The sequence below is a fragment of the Phoenix dactylifera genome, chromosome 7 (assembly GCF_009389715.1).
Source record: "Phoenix dactylifera cultivar Barhee BC4 chromosome 7, palm_55x_up_171113_PBpolish2nd_filt_p, whole genome shotgun sequence".
Taxonomy (NCBI): Eukaryota; Viridiplantae; Streptophyta; class Magnoliopsida; order Arecales; family Arecaceae; genus Phoenix; species Phoenix dactylifera.
The window spans coordinates 5,314,315-5,335,126 of NC_052398.1; the positions used below are offsets into that span (position 1 = coordinate 5,314,315).

Here is a 20,812-nt window from a genome sequence, read left to right on the forward strand (position 1 = left end):
ATATATTCGATACAAATTCAAAGAAAAACCTACTAATCAAGTTGGATTTCAGTCATCACATTATGTTTCTTTCAAGGTATCAGAGCCCATCTTGGCATCACTGTCTTCCTCTTGCAAACCTAACATTCTTCTCATATTAGAAATTTCCATCCCAATAATATTAGCAACATCATATTCTTCACCCGAATTTGAATCCTCTCCAATTACATCCCTTGTAATCTCCAATATCTCAAATCTAGTCCCAATCAAACTTGATGGCACCAACTCTTCTTTGGAAGTCTCGCTTTGAACCAATTTTATGGAAACATAAGCTTATATTCTTCATTGATGGCTCATTTTTACCACCTTTTCCAACGCATCTAACCTATGCTTCATGGTATGAACGTGATCGAATGCTACTTTCTTGGATCAATGCTACATTATCCGAATTAGCAATGCCTTATATAGTTGGCGTCACCTTAGCTAAGCAAGCTTGGGATACTCTCTCTTATCGCTTTGCCTCCCTTGCTCCTTCTCATATCATAACTATGAAACGGCAATTTCATCATATTAAAAAGGGATCATCCTCTATGCAGGGTTATCTCCAAAAATTCAAAGTTCTTGCTGATAAGTTAGCTGCATGTGGATCACCAGTAAGTGATGATGATTTGCTCATCTATATCCTAGATGGATTTCCTCCATCATATCCCTCATTCTTTTCTTCAATTTGGATTTCTGCTCGCACCTGTTTTTCTTTCTTTTGAAGAACTCCATACCTTATTAATCTATGAGAAAATTAGTCTTGCGAAAGAGGGCTCCATGCATTCTATTATTGCATTTATTGCCTCAAGACCTACCAAAATATTCAATCTAGGTCATGGTTCTACTCACCGTGGGAATAATCGGCATCATAACAATAGTCGATGTCCCAATTATCCTTCAAGTAATGGCATTCTTCCCTCTCCTAATAAGCCTGCTCATTTCTTTTTCTCACATGGTCGTTCTTCACAATCTACTTGTCCAACCTGTCAAATCTGCAATAAAGTTTGGACATATTGCCAGTGATTGCTATCATCACATGAACTATGCATATCAAAGTCGCCATCCTCTAGAGAAACTTGTAGCTATGGCTATCTCTTCCTCACTCACTGATGATAGTACCTGATATTCTAACATTAATGCTACTCACCATATCACCGCCGACCTCAACAAGTTATCTGTCTCATCAAAATATGACAATTCTAACAGTGTCCAAGTTGGCAATAATTTTGGCTCATTTTTCTGGTATACAATTTTGTCAAAATGGAACATATATTAACACTTCTCTATATTGAGAGGAGGAAGGGAGGGAGAGAAGGCCACCTGACATAACCTCTGTAGAGTATTAGGTCATTTGTTTATGCTGAACACTGTTGTGGTGTAATGCATGAATTTTTTTATATAATATTGTTTATGTTATTATTAAAAAACCAAGTTTTTTTTTGGAGGTAACACAAATTTGAAAAATTAGTTTCACTACTCAATTCGACCTTCTTTCATAGCAGCTTGGTCACGTATGGATATATCTTCAGCTATATTTCAAAATAATGTGTGGTTGTTCATTTTTAAGTGAGGCCCACGGTTAACCAATAACCATGTACAAGAACAACGGAACTAATTGGGAAAATATAGGTGGGTGGGCTATCTATATATTATTGAATGATAAAGAAAAGGGGCAGGTTCATTGGTTTATACTAGATTAAACGCCATGATGTAGAGGAGGCTTCTCCTACTTAAGTTCACTGCTTGTCTAATTTAGTAATTGCTCCCAAAGAGCATCAGGATATAATCAGATTTGCATGGAACAGAGGGACATGTGCATGCATGGAATTTTTCTAAATATCAAAGAGACAGCGAAAGGGATTGAGAAAGAATCCGTTTTGAGACATCTAATATGGTTCCACATGATAGAGTATTGATAAATTAAATCTTTTGCCCAAGAAGAAAGAAATGACTTCACGAATATATATTGCTAAAGTATCTTTTAGTCGACATAGACCATATGCTGGGTTTGCTCTAACACCACTAAGAACATCTAAAAAACGTAATCAAAAGATGTTATTTGGATCTCTTGGTCTTATATAAATACTCAAAACCTACCTAGTGCATAGTTGATATGGGATTAAACATATATCTGTACAAATAATCAAATATCCCAACTCCTATGATTTTTATTCATTTTATTGAAAAATTTCTCTATGATTACACCTTTCTATTCAATAAACAAAGGTGTTGGATAAGAAGGGCGTCTTGAGAGGGCCATGACACCCGGACTTTGCAGGAACCCCTTTAAAACAAATCACTCTGTAAATCCTAGGGTCCCTTTGATGACATCTCCTATTCCAAGCGAAGGTTATAATTTGCCGGAACATTCTATAGTTTTAGAGGAGGCAGATTAAAAGATTCATCAGGTGTGAAATCCCATTGTATTCGAGGAGCCAAGAATTTGCTAGACATTTTGGATCGTGGAATGGGGTGGATCTAAATATGGTGCAGAAAGATCAAAATCGAAATGAATAAAAAATGCTTCGAAAAAGCTTCTGCTGAAGCACTCCACCCAACACGGACACCATATTTTTTTTTGTTTTTGTTTTAGTCACTTCTACTACTTTTTAATCTATTATTTAATCATTATTTTTAATAAAAAATTATTTGCTAATAATCACAATTTTTGTTTGTTCATCCAGACTCCTGCTGGTTGAAGGACTCTATGTTCCCTTGAACAACATTAAAAGAAATCCAACCAAACCATGTTGCATCTGAGTTGCGAAACGTCTCCTTTCTTTACTTTGTCAAATTCTCTCTCTCTCTCTCTCTCTCTCTCTCTCTCTCTATCATCTATTATTTTCTTTGCCTTGGATTCTACTGCTCATTCGCTAATCAATCGGGCTAGTGTGCTAAAACCCTCGACCAAAGTTCAAATTAATGCATGTCTAAATTGTTAAATTAATCTCTCTCTCTCTCTCTCTCTCAAGTCTCAACAATATTTTGGCGGATGGTGACTCCTCTATGTGTCATGTCGCTTTTTTCCAATTTTTTTAATAGCAATTATCCGAGATTCAAAATTTTTCATATGCAAATATAGGTTCATTTTATCCATATAAATAAGGTTTCATATTTTCTTCTTTGAATTAATAATTAACAATTACTATATATTATACTAAGAAAAACAAATTTAATAAAATCTTAACAATTTGCCCCCTCTGCTGTATAGAATTCACTCTAGTCCTGCTACGTTGGAGTCTTGGATGGTGCATTCCAATTATTTGGATCTAAATAATTATAACCAGAATAGAAATTCGAAAGTTACAAGCAACTTAATTTAGGAGATCAACTTCAATGGAAACTCATGGGATTTGTTGGAACATCAACTTCTGCAATGGCTGCTTCAATCTTGCCCTTCAGCCCAGCACTGTCTATGTCATCACTCTGAACACCAAGTCACCAATGGCTCAAATTAGTAAACTATGAAATCAAAATTAAAATAGCACCTTAATAACATAGGTAGTCTAAGGATAGAAATAATTTGTTAGGTTTAAGTAACGTAGGTAGTTTATAAATATGGCTTAAGATATGCGTTGTGTCATGAGAGTGATGCAATAACAGAAGTGTTCTTCCATATTGTTTCAGCACAACTGTGTGGATTAAGCACCAAAGAATGTCAAGATCTAATTATGATGGATACAAAATGCTCTTCGAAAGTAGAAATTATTAGTTGGACATGGTCCGCCATTGATCGGCTGTTGGGCCAGTTCAACCATTAAGCAACATGCATAAAAGTAAATAAAAAAAAATGATACACATGCATCTGTGCATGTTCCTTTTTGTTGGATTGATTCATCAGCTTAGCAGTAGATCTGATCTAACTAAAAATTTTATTTTCAAAAAATAAAGGCAATGTGAAGAAAAATTATTACCTACATAGCGTGCACGAGCATGATTATGCATGTAGTAAATCATAGCCATTGGTTTTTATGGTGGTGCATCGAAATTTAAGATGCATGCGTGATGAACAGTACCTATAGAAGCCAGCAGTCATTGCTGGCCACCTCGTGCATACAGTGTAGAAAATAATTTCTCCAATGCCAACTAGCCATGGGTTACGTCAAGAACCATAATTTTTAATTTTTTAAACGGACTGGATCACGTCGATGCGAGGAGTTATTTTCAAGTTTTCCGGTATTTTTTAATGAAAACGTCATTATATGTATAATCTTCATAAAAATAATTAATAACTATTCGATGGTGAGCGTGGCACGGCTGATTCATTTATGTCAGCGTCAATTCTTTCAATTATTCTAAGAGTCTTACTTCCCGTCAAATAATTATCTTGCACCGCTTGGTCCGCACGACATCAAGTTGAAAGGTTAAGCAAATTAAGTACCACCTTGCAAGTGTCAAATAGAGATGATGCTTTAAAAATATCAAATTTTAAATAGATTCAATCGAACCAAAATAAATATAGTTTAGACTCAAAATCTATCTAATTAATGATCAGTTCTACCAAATAACACTTAAAAAATAATTTATCTATGTTTTTTCACGTATTAGAAAGTGGCTCTAGAATCTATCATTTATATTCTTTTGCATTACTACATTTCGGACAAGATTCAAAAATTTATCCATCTTTTTCATAATATCATTTATTCTTCCAGATTCGATACGTATCAGCTCCTTGTGATTGAAGCCAATTTTTTTCATACCTAACTAGATTTTCAGTCTATATAAAATTGAAAGAGCTAAATGATATAACAGCATATCAAAACAGTCAAAAATTGCTTTCAATTAAACACGGGTAAGAAAAAAAAAATTGCTTGAATTTATCACAGCCAGCAAAGGCAACATGATATAATGCAGTCATCAGCTTTATCTGCAAAACATCAATACTAATATATAAACAGCAATAATTTAAGTCCAAAGTAACTATGAGTGCCTAAATTAGTAAACATCAGGTATCCTACATCAGTTATCACAAGTCATGTCCTATCACATAAAATAAAATCGAATAGTTCCACCAGTCAACCTGAAAAAGAAGCCATATCAATCTCGAAAGTACATAAAGAAAAGGATATTTTAGGAAAAAAAAATATGGCCACTTTACCGCTGATGGAAAGCCAATTTACTTATCTCAAATGTGGATAAGTGTTGCGGCTTATTTTATAGATAAATACTGCTCATGGAAAAGTAACTCAGCAATGTCATATTAGTTACAAAGTAATTAACAACGGTGGACAGATCTTTAAAAGAGAGGAAGAGAGCACCTCAACAAACAGCGTATATGACAGGCTCCCAGAGTTAGAGGCGATATTGGCTGTGATGATCTTGAGGTTAAGAGACTCAAATACTTCACACATCTTAGTTTGGGTATCCGTCGTCTTCTTTTTGCAAGTGAAGTTTACAACCAGAGTTTTATTTTCCACTGCAGACACCCTTAGCTGCAATATCAAAACATAAGCAGATAAATTTCAACCATCTTTAAAAGAGTAAATGAAAACAGTGCCTTTCAATCCCTCGTCTCCTCTTGCTGAAAAATATGATCAAAACTCCATGCAACAAGGTTTTTTTGATGCAATTCCATGCAACAAGTTAACGTAGGAAAGTAAACAACAGAGACCCAAGCAAAACATACTTCCAAAACTTCGATGGAGGGCATGAATGGTGACCCCGGAGCAAGAGGCGGATTCCGCAAAGTTCTCTTTCCCTTCCTCTGCGTATGGTACACATCATCCTGCTCGATATCGTGAATAATTTCTAGAAACGCATTTGACACCTCGAGATCTGATACCTTCGACAGTAACTTCCTCTCTAGCCCCTGAAGCTCTTGAATGTAGTCAATTGCGTCCTTGATGATCGATGCCTTGTCCATCTAAACTCCATGCATCCACCCATGAATTAATCCATATATAAGAAATGAGATCAGGTCTGATCAATAAATGAGTCCATTGCATGCATCTTATTTGCTATAACACCGCTGATTAATTATTTTCCTTCTTCATTTATCTTTTGGTTTCCAGCTTACCTTTGTAATGTTTGGGACGACACTTCGAAGAGCGTAAAGCCTTTCCTTCAGCTTCTGCCTCCTGATCCTCTCCATCACAACGTACTTAGAGGGCGTGGAAGACAGGGAAAAGCTCGAAGAGTTGTACTGAGAACTGGCTTCACCAATTATCCAGCTGCTTCCATTAAAGAGACCCATGGGAGAAGATAAGAGGGGGAAAAGCATACAGAAGGATATCGGACGAAGTGAGAAGACATATCCAAACGAGTGGAGCAAGTTTAATATTAGGAAGTAATTTGCAATCAATGCACATGACTCTTCGGTGTTGATACAACTCTGTCATTCCAAAGAGTCAACCTAGTAATCCAAAGAGTTATTTTGTAATCCAAAGAGTCATTTTGTAATCCAAAGTGTCACCTTGGAAATCTCAGAAGTACTTGCATTTCAAAGAGTCATTTTAATGCTCAAAGGGCATTAAATGTTACTTAAATTGTCATTCTATATAAGAATGGCTTTAGCAAGATTGTAGGATGTAGAAAAAACTATGAATGAAAAATATCTGTTGCTTCATTCCTGATCCTATCCCATCAACTTCACACCTTGTTCCAACATTTAACAACTTCCGAAACCTTCAGAAATGAAGGGGAAAAAATGGACACCAGGAAGCTCAAGGATGGTTCTTTCTGAACAGACCATCTTCGTGAGAAAAACCTTTCGGAGCAAACTCAACGATGCCTCTTAACTGGCTGTGCAAGAAAGCCAGGGGTGGAGCAATGCCAGCTCGTCACATGAAACCAAGCCTAATTGGATTTGGGTGGGATAGGGACAACAAAGCTCCAACAAGAACTAGATCACAATAACAACACGAAATATCCTAAAACACCATCCCAAGTTCAGTTAGATTAATTACACACACACAACCATATTTTGTTTCCAACCAACCCACTTGCATGATGGAGGTGAAATCTGCACTGATCTTAAGAAGTTTTTTTTTTTTTTTGATGATAAAGGAGGCTAAGAAAGCCACCCGGCTTTTATTAGGTGTAAAAGAACTATTTACCAAGGAGTGAGATCATCTTAAAAAAAAAAAAAGCTAATTATGAACATCGATCCTACAACCCAATATGACGTTCGCGTATAATTTGAAGGGGCCGGGAGCTACTCCAAGAGAGTTTGGCTCTTTCGGAGGAGACCACGAGGCAAAGAAGGACAAAAAAAAGGGGGAAAAGGGATGCTTCTGAAGTACCTGGGTAGCTTCTCTGCGTCAAAGAATGTTTTGGTCTCCCAGTAGTTTTTGCATTCACTCTCCATGCATGACATCCCTTTCTATATGCATTCAATTGCAGAGAGAGAGAGAGAGAGAGAGAGAGAGAGAGAGAGAGAGAGAGGGAGGGTGTTTTTTTTTTTTTTTCGGGTTAAAAGAGAGGCAGGTTGTTGGTTATATATTTAGGGGTGGCAAAATATGACCCGACCCGCCAACCCGATCCATGTTCGATCCGCCATAAACAGGTTTGGATTTGGCCTAAACAGGTTTGGGTCGTAAATAGGTCGACCTGTTTATTAATTGGGTCGGATACGGGTTTTAGATGTCTGATCTGTTTAAACCGTTTAACCCGTTTAACTGTTGGGCAGGTTAAACAGGTCTAAATAGTTTAAACGGGTTAAACATGTCTAAACATGTTAAACGGGTCTAAATAGGTCTAAACAAGTTAAACGAGTCTAAACAGGTCTAAACAGGTCGGGTTGGGCAGGTTAAACAGGTCTAAATAGGTTAAACGGGTCAGGTTAGGCAAACAGGTTAAACATGTCGGGTCGGGTTGGGTAAACAGGTTACCTGTTTATTAAACAGGTTAAACGGGTCGGGTCGGGTTACCTGTTTAATAAACATATCAGGTTCAGATTGTAATTTCTGGTCTGTTTAATAAACAAGTCGGGTTCAGATTTATGATTTTCTGACCCGACCTGCATGTGACCCGATCCGTTTATGATCTGACCCGACCCGATTGCCACCCCATATATATTGCCCATAACTAGCTTGCGGGCCATCTCCTTCAGTTCTTCGTTGGTCAGGGGTGGCAATCTACGAAGCGCGTCATGGCTGACATCATGCTAACCTCATGTCGGGATGACCATCATTGTTTTTTTTTGTGTGCGGTAAAACTGCATTCTATATAGCTCCAACCCACCAAATAAAAAAATAAAAAAAATTAAGACAGAGAGTATACCTGCTTCGTCTATTCGCCTTCTGAAACACATAACCTACTCGAAAAGTGCTCAACTTCCGAGCCAACCTGATCATTGTGCGCTCAAACTAGTTCTCATTCGAAGTCAATACCTGTTCCCTTGGCGATAAACGTGCTTGACCATCCCCATTCAACGGGCCACCGTCCATCGAGAGACCCACAGAAAATAACGCAGAGAAATGATTCTACGCGGGTGGCAACATGCAATACCCAACAATGGCGTTTCGTCACATCATTCGATGGCTTCATGAGAAACTAGAGTCCCAAGGTTATATTTTTAAAATTATGACCTCAGAGCTGGCGTTAATCGGACCGGAAGCACGGGCACTCATATTTATACCTATGAGACCTCTAAGTCTACCGTCCGATTTCTCTTAAAATACAACTGGCCGTCCGTGCATGGAGCGTACGTAGCCAACGCCTCACCCTTCCATAGCATGACGGCTTATAAAACCAGATAGTGAATTATCCGTATTTAAGTATTTATTTGGTTCTTAAAAAAAATATTTCACTAAAATATATTTTTTTAAAAAATGATGCTTAAATATATGATATCTAAAAAAATATTTTTCTCATATTTAATTGACTATATGACAATGACATAAAAGATATATTTTTGAAGTAAAATACATTTCTATAAAAATTACATAAAATATATGTTTGCTCTTAAAATTAAATATAATATTTTTAATTAGAATATTTCAGACATTCACATCTATAGTATCAAGAGAATATTGAGATATGAATGACTGCACTAGAGTTTTATTGCTCAATCTAGTTTATAAACTAGAAATGCTTGAATCAAGAGACATATCAGTAATATTATTATGAACAATTTTATAGTCATTCTTTCTTGTAATATTATAATAATTATTTTTAAAATATTGGCACCATAATATTTTGAGTTCAAAATATCTTAATCATATGAGGTGGCTGCATATATTCCGAACCGTTTGGAGAGACAAAATTTGACCCAGGATGGCTTAATAATATTTTTTTAAAAAAATAAAAATTATCATAATTTTTAGCTTATAGAAAAATAATTTTATCATGTCTGAATCTTTCTTTTCTATAGAATATGAAAAAGTTATTTTCATAATAAAAATATTTTTTTATTATTTTTTTGATTTTTTTTGGTTGACCACTTTTTTTTTTAAATCTCTTTTTCCGCAATGCTAGCAACCACATGTAGCTCCAGCCCAGGTTCCATGATTACGGACGGTGACGCCGTGACGTTTAGGTCAATGCTTATATGAGAGGGTTCCTATAGATAGCTAATATAATTTTTATGCGGGACATCTCAGATCCACCGTTCATGGTTACCCATATCTCCCGAGAGAAGGACCCTCACCAAAATGATCTGCTGAGATCTTTCTATGAAATCCATGGACGGCAGATCTTCTACTACGCATATAAAGTTTTATGTGTCCATCTCATTTGAGCTATTTGACATTCGATATTTCCCGCAGGCGGGCGAGCAAGATCTGGTTTCAGGAAACAGAACGGTGGATCGTATCAATCGCATACAAATTTTTCTAAGCACACCTTCATATGACATTCTCATGCCCTCCTGTTTTTCTCTCTCTCTCTTCAATCCCCCTAATTATTGGGTTCCCTGGTCGCCGATTACGGGATCCGATCACTCGTCGCGAATCTAGGGTTTCTGTATCGGCTTTTTCCTTGAACCCTACCGGGAATCCTTCGATCGAATGCGATTTGGAGAAGAATTGCGTTGATCTTTTGATCTCCAAGAAATCAATCCATATCCAAATATATAAAAAGGTCCACCAATGGTCCTGCTTTTTTGAATCACTCTTGTGTCTTTTTGTTGATTTTTTGTGCATTTTATATATAAAAGTTTCTAAACTGGGGGAGGGATTGAGAGGGAAGATAGAGTGATTTAGGGATGAGCGAAAACCCTAACCCACCAGTGGACGTGAAGCCGGCTGACGGCGGCCGCTTCCGGGGCTACCACATCCATAAGCCGGCGGCCGCCCACCAGGTCCTCGCGGTCGTGGCGATGCCGGCGCAGATCGACGATGGCCGTGGTCGCGGCGGAGAGTCGCAGTTAATCGCCGCCACCGATGCGCAGGTTTTTCAGGAGTACGAGGAGGCGGAGCACCACGGCGGCGTCGTCGTCGGAGGCGGACATGGGATGGAGGAGGATCGGGATGTGGCCGCGGACGACGAAGGGATGGAGGCCGATGGGCAGGCCGATCCAGGCAATCTAGGGGATCCTGAAGCGGTGATCGCCCCTCAAGTCGGTGGCAACCAGCTCACACTCTCGTTCCAGGGTGAGGTCTATGTCTTCGACTCCGTCTCCCCCGAAAAGGTGACATTTTTACCACATTTGATGTTCTAAACTCATCTTTTCGTTTCTAAACATCAAACATTTCCGAATTGGGTACCCTTTTGATATCCCACGCTATGTACTGACTTCCTGTTTGTATACAAAAATTCAGGTTCAGGCCGTGCTCTTGTTACTGGGGGGGCGTGAGATGAACACTGCTCTAAATTCTTTTCCATCATCTTCCAATTTGCATAACAGGGTATTCATTTCTTCGACAAGCTTATCATTTGTTATACTACCAATCCTTTCAAAGTTCTTGATTGCCAGTTTTTGCTTTCCATGTTCCGCAGCGCATAAACTTCCCTCACAGAGTTGCATCGCTGATGAGGTTTCGTGAGAAGAGGAAAGAGCGGAACTTTGACAAGAGAATACGATACAATGTTCGCAAAGAGGTTGCCCTAAGGTTTGAGGACGATCATCTGATATCAGCACTGCTTTCATTTTGTAGGGTATTTGTCAATCATGTAAAATCTTCATAAGCTGAGATTTTCAATTATGAATGAAAATTTCTCATCTGCAATCAGGTACCTGTTGATACTGAGCTTGTGATATAATACATGGTTTACCAATTATTTATTAGTAAGTGATTGACTAACAATTTGATTATATAAAATTATGAGAAGCCATCTACCAGCAATAGCTGTCAACAAATATGTCTAGCAGCATTTTATTATTTTGAAGAATATGTCTTGATATAATGATGTCATATATGAACATGTATGCTGTTTGGAGCTTTGATGGAGGAGAATGATGGTTGGCATTAGGTGAACAAGTGATTGCCAAGAATAAGGACAAATATGGAAAGAACATCTCGGTGCTTTTTAAACGTTTTGCTAGTTATTGGGAATCCCATACCTTTACATGTCTGACTTTGGATTGATGCGAGTTAAAGATTGTTGGTCATTGTCTTTTAAATAACCATCACATGCGTCTTTTGGTTCAGCTAGAAGTTAGGTCTTGAAAATTTTGATAGAGTGTCGAAGTGCAAACCCTAAACTTTGTGAGGAAAAAAATTGCAAGACCCAATACCCCATGTGTTTATCTTGATCTTCCATGTCTTCATCAGGAGACCTGATAGAATTTTTGACAATATTGAAGGAAGAAAACACATGCACCCCTGCATGCCCCCAGCTTCTCCCCCCCCCCCCCCCCCCCCCCCCTTCCAATCCTCCAAAAAAAAAAGATGAAGAAGGATGTGGGTTAATGTGCAATTAGGTGTAAAAAACATGTTAAAAAATTATAAGATGCATCCAAATTTCTTTTTGATATTATGTCATATCTTTGGGTAGATGGTTTAGCAAATTTATGGTCTTGATAGCATGGGGGTATTGAGGCTTCTAACGTTTAGGTGATATTGTCAAAAATTTTCAAGAAAAATCTGGGAAATTGAGGACAAACAAGGACTACTTAAGAATTGAGTGGATTTGACTTTTGGCTTAGATGGTTCTTTCTTTCATGAGAGTATATCGTAATTCCAAAATTTTAAAAAAGCAGGGGTCTTGTATACTTGGCCAAGGTTAACATGGAAAATAATTGGGTTACATTAATTAGTTGGTTGATGTTCAGGGAGTCTAGTGGTAGGATTTGGAAGGATCTGTTTACGGATTTGCATATACAAGTTTTAATTGCACACAAAGCTCTGACAAACAGTGGAGAGATTAAAAGAGGGGTCAGTTGAGGAAAAATGAACTTCTCTTAACAACTGGCCTTCCCTTTCTATATATTAGAGACACTGGCCATTTCATAAAAGATTTGGCCCTGGGGCTGCAAATGCACTGAGATTTCATGAACTTGTTAGGCTTGAAGCTCTAGGGACATTTAAGACTTGGTGTATAAACAACTTCAACCCAGAAAATGTTTGGCTTGCAAAGCATAAGCTAGATTTGTCTCTTTCGCTTGTCCCACTGACCTGGGTATCGCTACAGGTGAGTTAGCTGAAGCTTGAACCAAGGTTTGTAAATTGTTCTGATATAATTGAGCCATGGCCAAATAGCCAAGGCTTGAATTGCCTTGTTTGCAGCCTTGGAGCCCTGGGTTCTAAGTTTGGTAGGTATAAAAGCAAGGAACAATGCATAGTAAAGTTATTCATGAATTGGCATTGAATCTGTTTGCATTACACTTTATGCAATGATAAGCCATATACCTCTATGTTGTGTCTTTTGGGCACCTTTTCACCCTGGTCCTAATGAGTCCTGTTATCCATTTTCATAACCCTTCACCTAACTGGCTGCATTGTTCCCCTGAGCACCTTTCTATTTCTATGTCATTTTCTACCTTCATTTATCAATGCTTCATATTCTTAATTATCAATATGTTGATATTGTTCTGGAACATGATTGCTCAAAGATGCTGAAAATGCAATAATTCTAACTAGTGAAATTGCAATAGTTTTACCTACTCAAGAAGTTTTATCACTGTTTCTTTTGGAAATTATATTTTTGCTAGTTTCTAAAGGAGATACTTTCATGGATTTGCTTTGCCAGATAAAAATATTGGCATTTCACCAGCAATACTCAACTAAGAGCAAAAAAATCTTAAATTGCCGATTTCATTCTTATATGAAATTGATTACAAGATAGGAACTATTCTTGCACTTCTAACAAAAGATAATCAAATGTTAGTTTGCAAAAGTTGGATTACTATCGAGCTCTTTATAGACAGCCGTGAATACAGCAGGATCATGTTTCCATAGGCTTTAAAACCTTCCCAAACCAAACCTTTACATTGGTATAATTTCTAGACACAAATAATCTATAAAAAGGCACTTGGATACTTATTAAAAAGATTGCCATTAAAATAAATCCAAAAATTATAAAAAAAATAAAATTAGAAGCTTGGTTGCTTCAAGATATTTGAGTCAAAAAGGAATCATCCGTGGGTCCTAATTTACCAAGGAATTTGATTTTGAGTAGGAAACATACTTTGACCAGGAATCCAATTATGGGGTCTAAAAGATAAATAAATAAAATGAAATATCCAATCTACCTTTGTATGCCTGAAAGCACTCTAACTTTGGAAAACTGCAAGTTAAAAAAAATCCTGCATCATATAAAATTCTGAAATGGTAGGACTCTAAAAGCTTTTCTTAGGAATATTCCTGTTCTAGTGTGACAAATCCAAGTCTTTGGATAGTTGAATTCAGCAGATCATGTGGTATGCTATGTTTCATGCTTTTTTGTTGCAGTAGATTCTGTTAAAGATGCCTGCTTTTGTGCAAACTTTGCTTTTCGTCTTGGTCATTTTTTCCTAGTGATGTTCTTATCAAATGGAAGTTAGTGTCGTGATGTTTCTTCTCATGTTGTTAGGTTTGTTGACCTTTGATAATCTTATGATCTTATGCAGTTGATTCGATTTTTGCATGAAGAAGTTGATAAGTGGAACCTTTCAAGCAAACATGTATATATGATTCTAGAAATAATGGTTGTCAGATAAATCTTAACTTTTAATCATGATATGGTGAAAGGAGTTTGATAGAAAAATGTTAAAAACTTTTTTGCGAGATGCAGAAAAAAGAAATGCCAAAAGGACACTGAACCTAATGCCTGATCTTCTTCAAAAACTAATAATTTATATCCCATTATAATTACCAACATCTGACATCACAATCGAAGTAAATCACTCATTTGGTTATTTTTAAAAAGATCAATGTGTACTGATTTTGACCCTTTTTTCACAAAGCATTACAGATTTATTTTTTTTAGTTCTCTTTGTGTTCCTTTGCTAGCAGTTATATTCTACTATTGTCCATGTCTTATTTGTTACATCAAAAAATCTTATTCTTTTTAGGGGATAGTTTAAATTTACATTTTCTTGCTATTACATAACTAAGCACACTGGGCATGCTCTTGACGACCTTTGATATTGCTATTCATTTTCTATTGTGAAAGCTTTGGGCATGCTTTGGATATCTTTTGATATTACTATTCATTTGCTCTTGTGAAAGCTTCTTTTTCTAATTGATTACAGAATGCAACGAAACAAGGGTCAGTTCATATCGTCCAAACCAAAGCCTGAAGATTCATCATCTGGCGTTACCAGTTGGGATACTGCCCAACAATGGGGTTCACCGGAGAATCGGCCGCCAGCAGCATCTGCGTAAGCTTTTGAAAAATCCTGCATCTTTGACTAGAATGTTCTTCAGTTAAAGTGCTCAGCATCATGGATATGGCCAAACTAGGAGGCATATTTGTATACTTGGGCAGATACCATAATTATGTTGTATCTGTGAGCTTCCTTGGGCAAGTATCCATTGATGAAGATAACTAAACACTAATCTGTTTGCTCGAGGATGCTAGGCTAGACTTGCCAGCACATCTGATATCAATCTTGCCATTGGATGACGTTTCATCTCCTGCTGATGAAATGCCATCCTGATTCATGGTCCTTCTGTTTTGAGCTTTTTAATGACTTCTTTATTTGTTTAATTAAATAGATGTTCTATGTGCTTGAATTCTTATATTTACCCTTGGGTTATATATGCATGGGTTGTTTTGATATAATATCTGAACATGGAGATGCTTTAATTGCTATTCCTTTAGATTTAGTGCATCAAAAACAGTGTTATTCTTTCAAGATCTGATCTTGATGTTTTTTTCTGAACATAATCAGATGCCATCATTGTGGCATTAGTGCAAAATCTACACCAATGATGCGCCGTGGGCCTGATGGACCGAGGACCTTATGTAATGCATGTGGTCTGGTGTGGGCAAATAAGGTTGATATTCCGAACTTTGTTCTATGTTTGTTTTGCTGTGTAATTATTTTAAAGCTAGCTTCCTATTTTCCTTTTTGCTTTAATGTTACTATGTTTTTTTTAGATCTTTTTGATTGTTGCAAGATGCGGAAAGAGCTTTTGAGTGCGTCTTCTAGACCAGCTTTTGGATTGGCATATTAGTGTCACTAAGTGTTCTACTTATGGGCCTAGGCTGTTCTGGCTTCGAGATGAGCTTTGGGCTTGGCCTAAAAAGATATGGGTTTGGGCCTAGTCATGGAATCCAAAGTCTAAAAGAGTTTCAAGGCTGGTTATGGGCAAAGCTTGGCACAACTTGAGGCTGGCTTGAAACCCAAGTCCGAGTCGGAAGCCCATCTCAAAGCTCGAGTTCGAAGCCCAACTCAAAGCCCAAATCCACCCCCCAACCTAAAGCCTGACCTAGACCCTTACCTAAGCCCATGTTCTAGTTTCTTAACCCTTGACCTTGAACATGCCCTAGTTTCCTCACCCTCCACCTCTGTAGTGTGCCCCAATTTCCTCACCTCGCACCCCTGTGCTCGGTCTTAACTCTTCCTACCATGCCCATCCCCATCCCTTGCCTCTTCCTCCTCCATTGTCGCCTTTCCCTCCACCTCGTCTTCCTCCTCCATTGTCGCCACCTTCCCCTTCACCCCCTCTGAGCATTGTCACTCTGCTACCACCTCCCTTCTCCTCTTCTCACACTGCTCCCATTACTCCCTCTCCTTCATCCAGTCCACCCTCCTTCTTCCTCTTCCTCTTCTCCTTCCTTGCCTCTCTCTTCTTCTTAACCCTCTTCCTTCTCTCCTTTGCCCTCTTACCATTACCACCTCCCCACGACCTCCAACTTCTCCACCTTCGCTCTTTTGAAACCCTAACCCTCTTCCCCTCCTTCCCTCTACCTTCCTCACTCTTGTCTTCCTCCACTTCCACGCTCTCCAACTAGATTAGGCTCAATTCCAGTTGAGCTTGCTTTGGCTTGATTTGGAGTTGGGCTTAGATTTGAGCTCCAATATCGGGCTGTTGTTGGACCTTGTATGATATTGTTGAGCTTAAGCTTGACGCAGAGTGCAATTTTTTTTTTTTTCTCACAGGGCTAGCAAGGCGATGGCCTGACCTGACCCAGCAAGTTTCTAGCTCTAACTTGGAGATAGTAGGCGGTGATATAGGATATTACTTATTTTGGTTTTCCAATGTGTAATTCCTGGCTGTGCATGTACCATGATTGCTTGTTAGGGTGATCAGGGATTTTATCATATCATAAGCTAAGTTTGTAGAAGTTGTCATCACTTATTGAATTCATATGGTCCTTTTGAAAAATATAGTTATTAACATGTATCACTTGCATTACTTGTGGGATTAAAGAGGTGCACGACTTAGATGTTCTCAGGTTGATCAGTTGGTTGGTTGAAATCATTATCATATAATAAGTTTTATATGCCTTGCTTATAAATTAAGTTATATGATGGTCAGCGTTATGAGCAAGACATGCATATTGGTGTTAGATGTAATATGGTCATCAGTTTGATAATATTATTTGGAGTTGTCATTGTTGTTATCATTGTCATCACCATCATCTAAGCCATTCCCATCAAAATGGGTCAGCTATGGAGCACAACTTCAAATCAAGAGGGCTCTATGGAAGGATTGAGCAGATCTTCGAGGCCAGATGGCAACCTAACATTAACCCTCGAGAACCAATTCTTGGCTAGTACAACTTTAGGCAAGAGAGGAACTTAAGATAAAACCTAAAAAGCCATTCCAATCTTGTCATGTAGGTTATGACAGTGAATGTGAAAATTTATTTTTAACAAGCTTGTATGTGCTGTTCAATCAGTTCTCGCACAACTGGACTTGAGTACAGAAGCCATCCTGTTGGTTCCCTCTATATTCTGTTGTTTATGAGTGTCTAGTCAGTTTTGCTTTTGTAGTGTTGGCAACCTTCTTTTCTAGTGCATGTGGCATCCTCTTTATGTAACCACAAATATCTTTTTTGAGCTAATACATAGTGCTTTTCCCTCAAAGAAAAAAAAGAAGAATTAGTATGTGGTGCACATGGATCGTGCTACAATTTTCTTATTTTGCAAGGTGTGATAGAACAAGCTAGTTCTCTGTCAGATCTGGCTTCTTATGTTATAATGTTGTTTGGCCAAGCCTGGAGTCTTAATCTTTGCATTTATTAAGAGCTTATTGTATTAGTCATACGGGCAGAGCTGTGATAGACATTCATTGAAGTGTAGGGTACCTGGGGCTGCTTATTTTACTTCCTGCCTGGAATTCCCCTTTTTACATCTGCAGAAGTACAAAGAATCATATATCGGTGGCAAATCTTTAGTTTTATTGATTAAAATAACCATAACCATAATTGTCCAGCCTTTCCCAACTATTGAGGTTGGTTTTTGGATCTTCATGTGCCAAGAATTCATCTCTGGTGTCACTTCCAAGATTCTCCATGTCTTTCCTCACAACCTCCATCCATGTTATCTTCAGTCTTCGGTTTTCCCTCCATTCTTGTAACCTTCAACATAAATTGAAGTACCTCTCATTACTGGAGCACCCTCAGATATTCACTGTGTATGCCCATACCCGTTGATGAATTATTTGATAAGTTTTCTTGATAAGATCATCAAATGGTTGCCTCCCTTATACGAACAACCCACTGGATTGCCTATAATATTCTGCAGGTTGATTGATTCCCCCACCTGGTACAATCGCTGTTGATTACAATGAACATCCTTGTTATATTATTTGAAGAATAACGGAGAGATTTTTTCTAAGTGAAGCACCTTTGGGAGGATAGTTCTAGGCCTTTTACTAGCAGCAGTAGATCTTCTGATATCAGTGTTGGCTGAAACTGGTAGGGGTTTCCCTTTTGACTCTTTCGACTGCACAAAGTTCTGGATTCTGCAAACTTCATAAATATGATGTGTTAGCGTGCTATATATATATTTCGAAAAGATAATATGCATGCTTATGTATGTTTTTAATTTATATTAGAATCATAACTATTGCCATCAACCTTTGTGCAGTTTTGCCAACTATTTGAGGTCGCCTTTATGGATCCTCATTCACCCAGCGTTTCTATTAGCGGTATCCATGGTTTGTCGTACCGGCCTGAACCGGATAGTACGGGGCATGCCGTACCGGTTCAGTATCGGTACCAGGTACGGATGCATAGAAATATTTAGTCCGCCGAAAGGATCCCATACCATACCATACGGATATAGTACTAGTGTGGTACCGGTACGGAGTCCGGTACCGAGATGGCGAACTTTGGCAGTACCTATGCCTAATATCCATGGATATCTTATTGGATCTAGACAGGTAGTAGTAGAGTCAATATGCGATTTGTCAAATATTACTAGGTGAAAACCGAGAAATTATATGTTTCTTATCAAATAATATTAATTGTTCGAAAAGAAACACAAAAATCTGTCAAACATCCATGACTATAATGCCAAAACACGGCATATTTTAACTAAAATAAGAAACAGGTCATATAGCTTAATTGGTCCCTTGAAATTCAAATTTATAGAAACCTGTCAAGGCCATCTATGTTTCAAAAATGTCTCTTTACTGTTTCTTAAAATACATATCCGGTTTCTTATATGTGCTACATAAATGGGTCATTGATAGCTAAAGACTACGTGGTCATACTGGAATCTTAGATATTTTTGTTAGATTGTTGTTCTTTCCTGTAAAAGCAGGATTTTTCATCTACAAGGATTCAAAAGTATTCTATGACACCTTTCTCCTGGATAGTTTATGTAGCAGCTGGCATCTGACAGGTTCTTGATAAATTGATGCAGCTATAGGTAGGTGTAAGGCCTTTTTTGCCTGCTTGGGGTTGTTTTCCCTACTTACAGTTGACAAAAGTCGGGCTAACCCATTTTCAAAATTTGGAATCTTTTAAATGAAGTGCTACTATTACATTGAGTGTCATAGCAGGGAGACCTGAATTTTTCTGTATGCTAGACTAAACTACATTATATAGAGTCATTGACTGTTTATAATTATGTTTAGTTTGGGTATATAACTTATGCACTTTTTGGGGACATGCAGGGAACAATGAGGGATCTTTCCAAAAATCCACCAGCAGCCATTCCAAATGCCTTATCAGAACCAAGAGAAGGGGTAAGCTGTTTATTGTCGCTGTAAGAAGGCAAATTTGCAAATTTACTTCTTTCTGTAATCCTTTATCTGTTTGACATGCTCCCTATTTTCAGAATCACTTGTTCTATATTCTTGAATTCGTTTGATTTTCCTGTTTCATTTATCTGAACTGACTTTTTTTCCTCTCCAGAATCCTGCTGAATCAGGAGCTGCACAACCCGTTGTGATCACTGCCAACGGTCATGACTCATAATGGGAGGTCCTGTGCTTTTGGCGTTAGGGATTCCAATAGGAAGAGTTGAATTGTAGTGGGGAACTCATCCCCCTTAATAGCTTCTCAAGAGCGTAGAATATTATCATACATGTATGTACAATATTATTAGAGTATTAGATAAAGAATTTTTCTTTCTTTTTGGCAATCCTTAAGACTGCTACATTTATTGCAATTTAATCATCATGGGAAGAGTCACAGTCGCTCATCTAATTTAGTCAAACTGATATGCGAAACTTCACCGTGTTCATCTCTAGTTCAAAACTGATGTACTGAATCTGTGATTTCATTCATTAACTTGGCGGATTGCTATACTATTGCCATATTTCACAAAGGATATTATGTGGTACCTTGTTTAATAGGGAATAAAGCCTCGAATTTATTAGCTTGCATGATTTTCAGGCTTGCATCATCAAGGACTTATGGAAGTGCCTGATAATTTTTTGAAAGGTACAGATACCAGTCAGTAGATTTTCTGACTGTAAGTAGTCCATTGGAATTTTTCTCAAGAATCATTCGCTTAACTGGGCTAGCAATCTGTTTTCACTTGAAGCATTTACTTTGGATCCCTCACCATTGGTGATGGCGTTTGTTGCTGAGTGATTTAATTCATTGGAGGTGGATGACAGCTAACTCTTCATGCATGGTAAATCATGCTTCATGTCTGGGACCAAAAACGAAAAGCTGCTTGTCATGGGTAAATTTGTGGTTTGGTGAAGCTGATCTACTATCGATATCTTTCGAGTTAGTGCGAAGGTTGGAAGATCTTTTGGCTACATATGGTAAGAAAACTCATAACATGTGAGTTTAGGGTTGTTTTGAGAGATTGATATAGGATGCTGACAGGAATGATGACATGTACTATGAACTATATTTATGATACGAACTTTATTCAGGCAAAACCTGGACTTTTTTTTAAGTTAGATATGAATTGTTTTTATACAACTCAACGTCAGTTTGATTAGTATGTAGACTGTCAAATATTTTCTATTTAAGAGTGAAATACTTAGGCCCAACCTCAAGTGAACCGTGACTGGTTTAGGGCTAAAAGCCTATGCCTAACTCATCGGTCATTGAGTCGTCCTTCCTC

At 37.8% G+C, this 20,812-nt stretch overlaps 2 protein-coding genes across 4 annotated transcripts; one reads left to right on the forward strand and one right to left on the reverse strand.

Moving 5' to 3' along the window:
- Window positions 1-3,354: 3,354 nt before the first annotated feature.
- LOC103707123 (transcription factor bHLH35-like) lies at window positions 3,355-6,112 on the reverse strand. Its single transcript, XM_008791499.3, has 4 exons — window positions 6,038-6,112; window positions 5,648-5,884; window positions 5,280-5,453; window positions 3,355-3,447 (listed from the first exon to the last, which is right to left on the reverse strand). The coding sequence occupies exons 1-4, from the start codon at window positions 6,110-6,112 to the stop codon at window positions 3,355-3,357; spliced, it is 579 nt and encodes a 192-aa protein (XP_008789721.3).
- A 3,682-nt stretch (window positions 6,113-9,794) lies between these two features.
- LOC103707042 (GATA transcription factor 20-like) lies at window positions 9,795-19,972 on the forward strand. 3 transcript variants are annotated; one of them, XM_008791380.4, is made up of 8 exons: window positions 9,798-10,041; window positions 10,154-10,591; window positions 10,722-10,808; window positions 10,900-11,012; window positions 14,576-14,704; window positions 15,218-15,323; window positions 19,401-19,472; window positions 19,642-19,972. In XM_008791380.4, the coding sequence occupies exons 1-8, from the start codon at window positions 9,811-9,813 to the stop codon at window positions 19,702-19,704; spliced, it is 1,239 nt and encodes a 412-aa protein (XP_008789602.2). In that variant the 5' UTR covers window positions 9,798-9,810; the 3' UTR covers window positions 19,705-19,972. The 3 variants fall into 3 exon arrangements, with proteins under 3 accessions (XP_038983996.1, XP_008789602.2, XP_008789600.2); XM_039128068.1 differs by lacking the exons at window positions 19,401-19,472; window positions 19,642-19,972 and adding an exon at window positions 16,433-16,688 and having other exon boundaries at window positions 9,795-10,041; XM_008791378.4 differs by having other exon boundaries at window positions 9,798-10,591.
- The last annotated feature ends 840 nt before the right edge of the window (window positions 19,973-20,812 follow it).